At 38.6% G+C, this 14172-nt stretch overlaps 1 protein-coding gene across 2 annotated transcripts in view; it reads right to left on the reverse strand.

Moving 5' to 3' along the window:
- Positions 1-14172, reverse strand: part of LOC117517304 (short transient receptor potential channel 4-like) — a 147170-nt gene that overhangs the window by 74832 nt on the left and 58166 nt on the right. For both annotated transcript variants that reach the window (XM_034178285.1, XM_034178284.1), the window contains one exon: positions 4037-4213. In XM_034178285.1, coding sequence (XP_034034176.1) covers positions 4037-4213 — 177 coding nt within the window. The remainder of the gene's footprint in view (positions 1-4036; positions 4214-14172) is intronic.

Consider the following 14172-nt stretch of genomic DNA (forward strand, 5'->3'; position numbering starts at 1 on the left):
ACTGTTTTATTATATGGTAAACAAGAAAACTGGGATTTTGTCAAACATACTAAAACTGAAAAATCAATCTCAAGTTTCAAATCTTTATTATTACTGTCATACTGCACCAACATCCCATCAATCAAGTGGAGATGCCTGTTAAGTCCGTGACGAAGAGTCATCAGGCTTATTTTCTTATAAAGTTCGCCATTCACCTGTCTAGCTTCCGTGTAAAATCGACCGAGTACTCCGTCGAGCATCCATCTGTCATAAGTTTCAAAGTTGGCCGCATGTCTCTTTTCAGTGATGTTCTTGCGACACAGGTTGGCTGCTGACTGTGTATTTCTGTGGGTGTTCTTCTCATCTTTCTCATGTAAAATTTGTTTTAAGTCAGCATCGCTAACAGACGCAAACCTGTCTTCTGCCATCTTGTCAACAAACTGACAGCCAAAGTAGGCATTGTATTGTGTTATCTTATTGGTTGTTAATGATAGAAGGCGTCGCTCGATTAGCTAGCGCTACGCTGCTAGGTGTAATCGTTTCGCACGCGTGGTCTACTTGGCTCTACCAGCGGTCAACTCAGCATGTGATACAGCTCAGAAAGCGGCGAATGGGCCAATCAGAAGTTGGCAAAATCCCATAACATATAATAAAACATGTTAAACCATTAAGTTGAGAAGTGTAGTCTGTTAATTTCTTTATTTCACTAAATTAAGTTTCTCCTTCCTTCCTTCCTTCCTAATATGCATATGCCGTGGACATGAATTTAGGTTCTTCAGACTTTATTTTGAGTAAATGCTTCAAGGGAGCATTAGCATGGCAAAAACCTCTCAGTTGCCCCCAGCAACTGAAAGATTTTTAAGCATTTTTCGTTATTTGCCTCTCATATGCCTGGAAAAGCTCCTCACCATCTAACCATGTCCTTTAGGTCCTTCAGACTTTTTCAGTAAAATTGTTCTTGGGAGCATGACTAAAACCTTTCAGCTTCTGGAGAGGCTCTGCCCCCCATACTCTCCACCTTTTTAAGCATTTTTATTTTTTTGCTTTTCAGTTGACCCCCACAATTATAGTCCTCTTAGCCCCCTGCCACTTTAAGCATTTTTTAATGTAGATGTAAATTAATATTCAAAGTTTTCAGCTAGTTGACAGTAGGGCTGTACAATATGGCCACATTATCATATCTCAATGTTGTCTTGAGCCGCTTAGGTGTTGTAGGGAGAGTTCTCATGGGATAAAAAAGCTTTTCAACCTACCATCCCTGGTTCTCAAGACCAGGCACCTAAGTGGCTCTACTCTCTCTTTTTTCCTTTGTTTTATTTAAAGATATTTATGTGTACCTTAGAAAACACTAGTAGAGTTACACTTTAGATTTGGAATGTATAACAGAAGATATACCTTACTGAATTTTCATATCAGTATGATATACGATATGACTATGATTTGACACAAAGTGCAGCAACAATGAAAATTAAACATTCTTAAACAAAACAGTAATAATACCACACTCATTTTGCACTCATCATAAGGTTAAGATACTGTGGCCTCCAAAAGTATTGGAACACTTGGAATTTCACACATTTTAATTTGTTTGTCATTTTAAATACAAAAAAATAAATAAAAAAGATTTAAAATTTCTAAAATTATCTTCCTCAAACTCAAACTGAAAGCAAATCTCTAAAACTGATAAAACCTGTAAATAATAATCAGTTTATTGCCAGTTTTCTTTAGACAAGTCAGGGGATGGAAACATGAACATTTCCAAGTCACTGAATATGTCTTGGACTTTATTTACATCAATTATGAAGAAATACAAAAGTTTCTTTCACCAAAACATCAAATCTAGGCTTTCATCTCAAATGTACTTTCTGCCAAATTGTAGCTGAACTTTCAGGTCTTCTTTTTAAAAAAAATCCTCCTCTAGACCACTTTAACAGGAAGCTGGATTTTATATTTTTAATTCATTTATATCAAGTTGTACAGATTTGCATTCAGTTTGAGTTAAGGAAGATCATTTTAGAAAAAAAAATGCTTTTGAAATAGAATAAACAAATTAAAATGGTGAAATACCAAGTGTTCCAAATATTTTGAGGGCACCTGAGAAACACTGAGGAGCAGCATCTTACTTTTTATATATAGTGCAGCAGATAAGAGAATATTTAGAGTGGAATCCTGCAAATGGTGATACAAGCATTAAATTTGGCACAAATAATCCATGGAAATGAACTCTTAAAAAAAAAATACATAAATAAAACTGATTGGCCACTTGAATTTTCAATAGGTGGCCAGGTAGGCGTCAATTGAAGAATTACACAAGGGTCAAAATCAGGGGTGGGCAACTTGTTCCAGAAAGGGCCAAGAGGGTGCAGGTTTTCTTTGCAGCCACTGACTCCACCAGGTGATTTCACTGATTAACTGATTTCATCTGCTCAAAGTGATATTAATCAGTGAAATCACCTGGTGGAATCAGTGGCTGCAAAGAAAACCTGCACCCTCTTGGCCCTTTCTGGAACAAGCTGCCCACCCCTGGTCTAAATTAAAAGATGCTCCAATCATATAGAAAACTACACCACATTATTTGCCTGATCATAAAGATTCCAAAAAAGGTATTGTTTGGACAATCTGTGACTGAATGTTATGGAGTTATGAGGTAAAAGCAGCAGTAATGGTGACAAAGCTCAGTTTCTGTTTGTACAGGGGTCAAAAGTTAAAGTTGCTCCATTAATTTTGCTCCAGCTGTATTTGTGCTGAATTTGATGCTTGTATCACCATTTGAAGGATTGTTTCAGTTATCTGCTGCATTAACAAGCCAACAGAGGATGTTAGTTTAAAGATGTGTACATAACCTGAATTAAAGGAGAAATGCTGCTTTTAACAACCTGGACCTCATTTCTGTCATAAAATACGGTCGTTTACTCACCAATATAAGTTTGGTGTGATTAGAAGTCCATAGTATAAATGACGTGTTCTGTTCAAATCTGGAGCAAACATTTTTCTTCTATTAAGGTGGATTACAACTTTTTGTGGTACACAGCACAAACTACTGGACAGGAGGAACCTAGCAGTCAATGTGACTCACTGATTTGAAAATGCAGCTCTTTCAACCAGACATGTGGTGCTGTGACCTGTCTTCATCTGTGTCCAATCAGATTTCAGGAGAGTCCAGTGAAACCCTGGCCTCCACTGTAGCTCCACCCATTGCCAGAAAGTGTTTGACATTTGAACATTTCCTGTTTCACTGTGAATGAGAATGTTCCTGTTTGAATGTGAGCTTGCCACTGAGTTACCGCAAGATTCCATGGGATTTTGTCTGTCATTCCAGGAAGTGTTTGACATTTGAACATTTCCTGTTTTACTGTGGATTTGAAAATTGGCACTTCCTGTTTAGGACGCCCCGTACCATGAGTGAGCTTCGTGCCGCTGCACAGTGCTTCACTCATAAAATATCTGGCAAAGAGAATACCTAATCTGTTCGGTCACTGGATGTTAAACACATGCCACCTTTGTTTAGATAGACATTTGGATCAAGTATAATAGTTTTACTAGATTACATTACATTAGATAGACTCCCTCAGGGAAATTGATATTCCAGCAGCATTGTATAGCAGAAAACAGGGTAAGAAGCACACAGAGCTTCAAAAGTGAAAGTAAAAAAACAGTTTGCAAATATAAATACCAGACATACTGATCAATACTGGTTTACTGGCTACTACTGTTCCTCTCCTTCCCGTCCTCTGTCTTCCTGTTTTACAATATTTAATGTAAAACAGGAAGACATTTTTACATTGCAAGAGAGAATGCTACTGGTGTTGACAGAAGTATACACTCTAATGCATGCCCTTCCAGTTATTTCTATAATTAGTGCGATTTTACAACATCACTTTTCCCATTTCCCATTCAAATAAAATAAAAATCTAGCTAGCATTATGCAAGCTCACACAGAATATAAATTTACTGTAAATCAGTGTGACTCACTGCCAATAGTTCATATTTCATTATTCATAATAAAATCTCCGCCAAATGTAGCAGCTCCACCATCAGCTGCCTGCTGAGTCGTCACCTTGCTGAGCTCCTGCAGCTCCCAGCTGAGTCTGAAAGCTGTCAGGAACGGGTCCTCGCTGGAGAGAGCAATTAGCGAGGGACTCGATAGCGCCTTGTAGATGTTGAGGCGTGAGCGTGAGTGCCGCAGGCTATCCACGTCTGAACTCGACACACACTCCACACAGTTACATCGCACCTGCAGCATCAAACAAAGGCAAGGGCATATTTTAATTAAGACTTCTAATGTTTGACTGCATATTTGTTTTTCTAATCTAACAGTATTTGTATTTTGTCAGCTGACAGTGAGAATCACAATAGCATGTACAGATTTAAATCAAAATGGCTGTTATTTATGATTTTTATTTAACATAAATTGTAGTTATAGTCATTCACGTAACTTGGCAATAATGACCTAAGGTAATAGTTTTTAACGTATAATGTATCTGCATATTGCAAATTAATACTCATAGGTACAAGGTGACGTATATCAGAGTTGCTGCAGTAACAATATTCACAGACATAGTGCAGTGGATAACTGAAAAAAGCACTAAATTTGGCAGAAATACACCCTAAACATTGCTCTTGTGAAAAGGCAGGGTGTCCACTTAACTTGAATTTCCATTTGACAGCCAGGTAGGAGTCAATTGAAGAATTAAACAGGGGTCAAAATTTTAAAATGCGTCGGTCATACTGAAAGGGATTTCATATTATTTGTCTGATGACAACGATTCCAAAAAGGTATAGTTTGGACTATCTATAGCTGAATTCTATGGAGTTATGGGATAAAAATAGCAAAAAATGGTAACAATGGTCATTTTCAGTTTGTACAGGGGTCAAAAGTTAGGTCAAAAGTTAAAGTTGCTCCAATTTTGGTAAAAAGTGATGAAATTATTGGTTGAGCGAATTGGATAAATAAATGGAATCGTTTTGACTGTGTTGAATGTTTGGTGTCCACAGTAAAGGTCAAACAATATCAACATCCAAGCATACCAGGAGTTGCAAACTATTCATTTTTATAACTATTTGCTCAACCAGCTTTGCATTACTTTACTTGGCATCACTTTTCACCAAAATTGGAGCAACTTTAACTTTTGACCCCTGCACAAACTGAAATTGACCTTTCTCACCATCTTTGCCATTTTGTTTTATCCCATAACTCCATATAATTCAGTCACAGATGGTCCAAACTATACCTTTTTAAAATCTTTATGATCAGACAAATAATATGAAATACTTTTCAAAATGATTGGAGCATTTTTAAATTTTGACCCCTATGTAATTCTTCAATTGACCCCTACCTGGCCACCTATTGTAAATTCAAGTGGACACACTGCTTTTTCAAAAAAGGAATGTCTAAGGAGAATTTGTTCCAAATTTGGTGCTTGCATTACCATTTGAAGGATTTCTCTGTAAATATTCTCTTATCTGCTGAACTAACAGGCTACTTGCTGGATTAGTGACAGTGAAATACTTAATCATAAAATCTTGAACTGATTTCAGTAATAAGGAGGTGAAACTTCAATTAAAGATGAAGAACAACTGGCCAAAGAGAACTTTACTCACTGCTGAAACTTAAATCTGTTTTACTTAGTTTTTTGTCAGAATGTTTCGCCTGGCACTTTGCTACAGTTTCCCCTCGGGGTTTTCATTTAGCAATGAATAATTTGAATGACACAAAGTGGTTATTTCCTCACACTGACAGCCTATTCCATTCTAAAACAGTTAATCAAATACAGGAGTACGTTTTTGTCTTCAACAGTAATTTAGTCCTCACATTTTTCAGTAATTTAATGAATTTTAAATTAATTTCATTAGTAATTTCCTGTATTGTCTATTGTGTCGTTAGCATGGCCCAAGCAGAGGGTCACCCCTGTGAGTCTGGTCTCCTTGAGGTTTCTTCCTCAAATCATCAGAGGGAGTTTTTCTTTACCACTGTCGCCTGTGTGCTTGATCTAGGGGTTGGTAAGGTTAGACCTTACTTATATGAAGCTCCTTGAGGCAACTTTGTTGTGATTTGGTGCTATATAAATGAAATAAATTGAAAAAAATTCAATAGCATGTGGTAAATATCAATATTTTCTACCAAACGGTTGAGCTGACGATTTCAGGATTAACCAGAAAAAACAAACAAACAACAACAAAAAAAAAAACTATTTCAGTTCTTTAAATTTAATCAAAGTCACTCTGAATGTTTAATTTGAAACACAAACCAGATGAAGTTATTCCACTTTCATTATGGCACCATTGGTAAACAAGAAAAGTAAGTCCCTTTGGTTGTTTGCACTCGGGGTTAACACAGCAAATCCAATGTGGATCTGCATGTTGAATTTGTACAGATTTTATGACCAATGCTCTTCCTGACACAACTCCACATTGCATGGAGAAATGTGGCTGGGGTGGGGTTTGAACCGGTGTCACCGACCGAATGGTTCCCTTAAAAATCGGCCCCCTTAAAAATCAGTCCCCACTGCCTTCACTGTGCATGCGTAATTTCGGAGCATCAGTAACAATTCACTGATTCAGCAATTCACTCTCTGAGTCTGACCCTCTACGCCCAAAGTGATCAAAGGGAATCATGTGACTATTAACCATCAGATGACAAAGTAAAGCCAGTTAAATCATTCTAAAGTCAGTTTTAAGCAGAAACGAGGCAATAATCAGTGAATCGCTGCTGACGCTCCAAAGTGATGTGTGTTTCTGTGTGTGTGCTCAGAATAATAGTAGTGCTATGTGACTAAAAAGATTAATCCAGGTTTTGAGTATATTTCTTATTGTTACATGGGAAACAAGGTACCAGTAGATTCAGTAGATTCTCACAAATCCAACAAGACCAAGCATTCATGATATGCACACTCTTAAGGCTATGAAATTGGGTTATTAATAAAAAAAAAAGTAGAAAAGGGGGTGTTCACAATAATAGTAGCATCTGCTGTTGACACTACAAACTCAAAACTTTTATGTTCAAACTGCTTTTTTAGCAATCCTGTGAATCACTAAACTAGTATTTAGTTGTATAACAGTTTTTCATGATTTCTTCACATCTGCAAGGCATTAATTTTGTTGGTTTGGAACCAAGATTTTGCTGGTTTACTAGTGTGCTTGGGGTCATTGTCTTGTTGAAACACCCATTTCAAGGGCATGTCCTCTTCAGCATAAGGCAACATGACCTCTTCAAGTATTCTGACATATCCAAACTGATCCATGATACCTGGTATGTGATATATAGGCCCAACACCATAGTAGGAGAAACATGCCCATATCATGATGCTTGCACCACCATGCTTCACTGTCTTCACTGTGAACTGTGGCTTGAATTCAGAGTTTGGGGGTTGTCTCACAAACTGTCTGCGGCCCTTGGACCCCAAAAGAACAATTTTACTCTCATCAGTCCACAAAATATTCCTCCATTTCTCTTTAGGCCAGTTGATGTGTTCTTTGGCAAATTGTAACCTCTTCTGCACGTCTTTTATTTAACAGAGGGACTTTGTGGGGGATTCTTGCAGATAAATTAGCTTCACACAGGCGTCTTCTAACTGTCACAGCACTTACAGGTAACTCCAGACTGTCTTTGATCATCCTGGAGCTGATCAATGGGTGAGCCTTTGCCATTCTGGTTATTCTTCTATCCATTTTGATGGTTGTTTTCCATTTTCTTTCACGCGTCTCTGTTTTTTTTTTTTTGTCCATTTTAAAGCATTGGAGATTATTGTAGATGAACAGCCTATAATTTTTTTGCCCCTGCGTATACGTTTTCCCCTCTCCAATCAACTTTTTAATCAAACTACACTGTTCTTCTGAGCAATGTCTTGAACGTCCCATTTTCCTCAGGCTTTCAAAAAGAAAAGCATGTTCAACAGTTGCTGGCTTCGTCCTTAAATAGTGGACACCTGATTCACACCTGTTTGTTCCACAAAATTGACGAACTCACTGACTGAATGCCACACTACTGTTATTGTGAACAACCCCTTTTCTACATTTTTTTACTAATAGCCAAATTTCATAGCCTTAAGAGTGTGCATATCATGAATGCTTGGTCTTGTTGGATTTGTGAGAATCTACTGAATCTACTGGTACCTTGTTTCCCATGTAACAATAGAAATATACTCAAAACCTGGATTAATCTTTTTAGTCACATAGCACTACTATTATTCTGAACACTACTGTATATATATATATATACATATATATATATACAACCCCTGGCAAAAATTATGGAATCACCGGCCTCGGAGGATGTTCATTCAGTTGTTTAATTTTGTAGAAAAAAAGCAGATCACAGACATGACACAAAACTAAAGTAATTTCAAATGGCAACTTTCTGGCTTTAAGAAACACTATAAGAAATCAAGAAAAAAAGATTGTGGCAGTCAGTAACGGTTACTTTTTTAGACCAAGCAGAGGAAAAAAATATGGAATCACTCAATTCTGAGGAAAAAATTATGGAATCACCCTGTAAATTTTCATCCCCAAAACTAACACCTGCATCATATCAGATCTGCTCGTTAGTCTGCATCTAAAAAGGAGTGAACACACCTTGGAGAGCTGTTGCACCAAGTGGACTGACATGAATCATGGCTCCAACACGAGAGATGTCAATTGAAACAAAGGAGAGGATTATCAAACTCTTAAAAGAGAGTAAATCATCACGCAGTGTTGCAAAAGATGTTGGTTGTTCACAGTCAGCTGTGTCTAAACTCTGGACCAAATACAAACAACATGGAAAGGTTGTTAAAGGCAAACATACAGGTAGATCAAGGAAGACAAAGTGTCAAGACAGAAAACTTAAAGCAATATGTCTCAAAAATCGAAAAATGTACAACAAAACAAATGAGGAACGAATGGGAGGAAACTGGAGTCAACGTCTGTGACCGAACCGTAAGAAACCGCCTAAAGGAAATGGGATTTACATACAGAAAAGCTAAACGAAAGCCATCATTAACACCTAAACCGAACCGTAAGAAACCGCCTAAAGGAAATGGGATTTACATACAGAAAAGCTAAACGAAAGCCATCATTAACACCTAAACAGCAAAAAACAAGGTTACAATGGGCTAAGGAAAAGCAATTGTGGACTGTGGATGACTGGATGAAAGTCATAGTCAGTGATGAATCTCGAATCTGCATTGGGCAAGGTGATGATGCAGGAACTTTTGTTTGGTGCCTTTCCAATGAGATTTATAAAGATGACTGCCTGAAGAGAACATGTAAATTTCCACAGTCATTGATGATATGGGACTGCATGTCAGGTAAAGGCACTGGGGAAATGGCTGTCATTACATCATCAATAAATGCACAAGTTTACGTTGATATTTTGGACAATTGAAAGGATGTTTGGGGATGATGAAATCATTTTTCAAGATGATAATGCATCTTGCCATAGAGCAAAAACTGCAAAAACATTCCTTGCAAAAAGACACACAGGGTCAATGTCATGGCATAGGGTCAATGTCAATGAGCAGATCTGATTTGATGCAGGTGTTAATTTGGGGGATGAAAATTTACAGGGTGATTCCATAATTTTTTCCTCAGAATTGAGTGATTCCATATTTTTTTTCCTCTCCTTGGTCTAAAAAAGTAACCGTTACTGACTGCCACAATCTTTTTTTTCTTGATTTCTAATAGTGTTTCTTAAAGCCAGAAAGTTGCCATTTGAAATGACTTTAGTTTTGTGTCATGTCTGTGATCTGCTTTTTTTCTACAAAATTAAACAACTGAATGAACATCCTCTGAGGCCGGTGATTCCATAATTTTTGCCAGGGGTTGTATATATATATATATACGCAAAACTAAGTATTCACAGCCTTTGCCATGAAATTTTGCCATCAAAATTGATCTTAGGTGCATCGTGTTTTCAATGATCATCACTGAGATGTTTCTACGGCTTAACTGGAGTCTATCTGGGATAAATTCAGTTGATTGGACATGATTTGAAAAGACACACACCTGTCTACATATAAGGTCCCACAGAAGCCACTCCTTAGTAAAAGGCACATGGCAGCCCACCTGTAGTTTGCCAAAAGGCACCTGAAGGACTCTCAGATGATGAGAAACAAAATTCTCTGGTCTGATGAGATGGTCTGATTGAACTCTTTGGTGTGAATGCTAAGTGTCATGTTTGGAGGAAACCAGGAACCATCCCTACAGTGAAGCATGGTGGGGGCAGCATCATGATGTGTGGATGTTTATTAGCAGCAGGAACTGAGAGACTAGTCAGGATTGAGGTCAAGATGAATGCAGCAATGTACAGAGACATCCTGGATGAAAACCTGCTCCAGAGCATTCTTGACCTCAGACTAAGGCAAAGGTGCATCTTTCAGCAGGACAATGACCCTAAACACACAGACAAGAACAACTTCAGGCTGGCTTCAGGACAACTCTGTGAATGTCCTTGAGTGGCCCAGCCAGAGCCCAGAACTGAATCCAACTGAACATCTCTGGAGAGATCTGAAAATGGCTGTGCAGCGACGATGATGAAAAGGTGATCATCACTTAGGTTTTATTAAGTACATACACCTATTCAGTTAGAAAGTCTTAATTTTTGTATTAAAGCCCAGGTTACACATAGACGGTTTTGTCGGCGGGTAGTACGTAGACCGAAGTTCGCGGTAGTTCCGTCTGTTTTCGTGGTGGAAAGGGGCGGAGCATTTCGCCTGCATTTTGAGCACCATACTAGCCGCAAATACGCGGATAAAACGCCGCTAAATCCACCAAATAAAGCGCCGTTTTGACGCCGTAGCATCCGGCAAACATCAGGCAACGGGGGTTAATACCCAGTTCTATCCTTTACAATCGCAGGTTAAGACACGCGTGAGAATGGCGGTGTTCTTCTACCCTGTGTACCGCTGGATTTATCCAGGCAAATCCTGTGTTACTCCAGGAACTTTTGCATATAGGCACTGCCCCCAGAGTATAATAGGCTGAAGCAGCTGTCACTGCAGGGGGAGGGAGCTCATCCTCAGCCTTTTCTTCTCCTTTGCTTTTCCCCATACTGGAGCTTCTCTGCAAAAATATCTGGAGCTGGCCGCGAGTGAGAGGCCTGCATGCAGCGCGCTAGCGTTTTTATACTGACCGCCGCCTATCGGCCGTTTGGAACGCCATTAACCGGGAGGTGGCATTTAGAATGGCATACTGTCCGCTAGCGCCGCCGTTTTGTGTGCCTCTGTCGCCGGTTAAAACGCCTTTGAGGACGCCGATGTGGGCTCTATCGCCATTTTACATGCCGTTGGTTAGGGATACAATGCCGGCCGCCAATTACGGCGGTGTAAACTGCGGCACTACAGGAAGGGGCAGGATGAAACGGCGATTAAAAAGTATCAAACGCCGTTGTTCGCATTGTCTCCGTCATCATGCGAATTCTCCGGGAGCGCTCCCGGAATTATTCGACATGTTGAATAACTTTTTCGACGATTCTCGGTAAAGCCGGAACTAAGCCACGCCCCCTAGTGCAGGCGTTAACAATGGCGTTTGATCCTTAAGACGGCCAAAAACTCTTCCGGGACGCTTCCGGGAGCTCTTACCGTCTATGTGTAAACAGGGCTTAAGGCACCTAAATATTAAAGGTAACCAACTGATTTCAGGTTTTGTTCATTTGGCCAGATTTTGTGGATCAAAGTTTTACATGCACCAAGTTCTATAACACAGTTTACATGTTAAGATTTGTGTGTGTTTGTTTGAGTGTGTGTGTGCGTGCATGCATGCATGCATTGATACGTTCTGGATTTTCAATGTGGCACCCATAAAATATTTATTTTACCATATATGTGCTTGTTGTAGTCTTACACACCTCTCTGCAGCTTCTCTCCCTCTGCCATCCTCCCAATACCCCATCCCCATAGAGACGGTGCCTGCTCCCAGACCACCAACAACCAGTAAAAATCTATTTAAGCATAAAAATTCAAAAAGAAAAAATAATATAGTACCTTCAACTGCACCACAGATTAAAACAGTTAAATGTGGTCTATTAAACATTAGGTCTCTCTCTTGTAAGTCCCTGTTAGTAAATTATATAATAATTGATCAACATATTGATTTATTCTGCCTTACAGAAACCTGGTTACAGCAGGATGAATATGTTAGTTTAAATGAGTCAACACCCCCGAGTCACACTAACTGTCAGAATGCTTGTAGCACGGGCCGAGGGGGGGGATTAGCATCAATCTTCCACTCCAGCTTATTAATTAATCAAAAACCCAGACAGAGCTTTAATTCATTTGAAAGCTTGACTCTTAGTCTTGTCCATCCAAATTGGAAGTCCCAAAAACCAGTTTTATTTGTTATTATCTATCGTTCACCTGGTTGTTACTGTCAGTTTCTCTGTGAATTTTCAGACCTTTTGTCTGACTTAGTGCTTAGCTCAGATAAGATAATTATAGTGGGCGATTTTAACATCCACATAGATGCTGAGAATGACAGCCTTAACACTGCATTTAATCTATTATTAGACTCAATTGGCTTCGCTCAAAATGTAAATGAGTCCACTCACCACTTTAATCATACTTTAGATCTGGTTTTGACTTATGGTATGGAAACTGAAGGCTTAACAGTATTCCCTGAAAACCCCCTTCTGTCTGATCATTTCTTAATAACATTTACTTTAATGGACTATCCCGCAGTGGGGAATAAGTTTCATTACAGTAGAAGTCTTTCAGAAAGCGCTGTAACTAGGTTTAAGGATATGATTCCTTCTTTGTTATGTTCTCCAATGCCATATACCAACACAGTGCAGAGTAGCTACCTAAACTCTGTGAGTGAGATACATTATCGCGTCAATAGTTTTACATCCTCATTGAGCACAACTTTGGATGCTGTAGCTCCTCTGAAAAAGAGAGCCTTAAATCAGAAGTGCCTGACTCCATGGTATAACTCACAAACTCACAGCTTAAAGCAGATAATCTGTAAGTTGGAGAGGAATTGGCATCTCACTAATTTAGAAGATCTTCACTTAGCCTGGAAAAAGAGCTTGTTGCTCTATAAAAAAGCCCTCCGTAAAGCTAGGACACCTTACTACTCATCACTAATTGAAGAAAATAAGAACAACCCCAGGTTTCTTTTCAGCACTGTAGCCATGCTAAGAGTCAGAGCTCTATTGAGCCGAGTATTTCTTTAACTTTAACTAGTAATGACTTCATGACTTTCTTTGCTAATAAAATTTTAACTATTAGAGAAAAAATTACTCATAACCATCCCATTCTCTCAAAAATTCTTGAAAGGGTAGTTGTAAAACAGCTAACTGATCATCTGCAGAGGAATGGTCTATTTGAAGAGTTTCAGTCAGGTTTCAGAATTCATCATAGTACAGAAACAGCATTAGTGAAGGTTACAAATGATCTTCTTATGGCCTCAGACAGTGGACTCATCTCTGTGCTTGTCCTGTTAGACCTCAGTGCTGCTTTTGATACTGTTGACCATAAAAATTTATTACAGAGATTAGAGCATGCCATAGGTATTAAACGCACTGCGCTGCGGTGGTTTGAGTCATATTTATCTAATAGATTACAATTTGTTCATGTAAATGGGGAGTCTTCTTCACAGACTAAGGTTAATTATGGAGTTCCACAAGGTTCTGTGCTAGGACCAATTTTATTCACTTTATACATGCTTCCCTTAGGCAGTATTATTAGAAAGCATTGCTTAAATATTCATTGTTACGCAGTTATCTATCCATGAAGCCAGAGGACACACACCAATTAGTTAAACTGCAGGAATGTCTTGCAGACATAAAGACATGGATGACCTCTAATTTCATGCTTTTAAATTCAGATAAAACTGAAGTTATTGTACTTGGCCCCACAAATCTTAGAAACATGGTGTCTAACCAGATCCTTACTCTGGATGGCATTACCCTAACCTCTAGTAATACTGTGAGAAATATTGGAGTCATTTTTGAGCAGGATATGTCCTTCAATGTGCATATTAAACAAATATGTAGGACTGCTTTTTTATGTTTGTGCAATATCTCTAAAATTAGAAAGGTCTTGTCTCAGAGTGATGCTGAAAAACTAATTCATGCATTTATTTCCTCTGGGCTGGACTATTGTAATTCATTATTATCAGGTTGTCCTAAAAGTTCTCTGAAAAGCCTTCAGTTAATTCAAAATGCTGCAGCTAGAGTACTGACGGGGACTAGAAGGAGAGATCATATTTCACCCATATTGG

This window comes from Thalassophryne amazonica, chromosome 9 (assembly GCF_902500255.1).
Source record: "Thalassophryne amazonica chromosome 9, fThaAma1.1, whole genome shotgun sequence".
NCBI lineage: Eukaryota > Metazoa > Chordata > Actinopteri > Batrachoidiformes > Batrachoididae > Thalassophryne > Thalassophryne amazonica.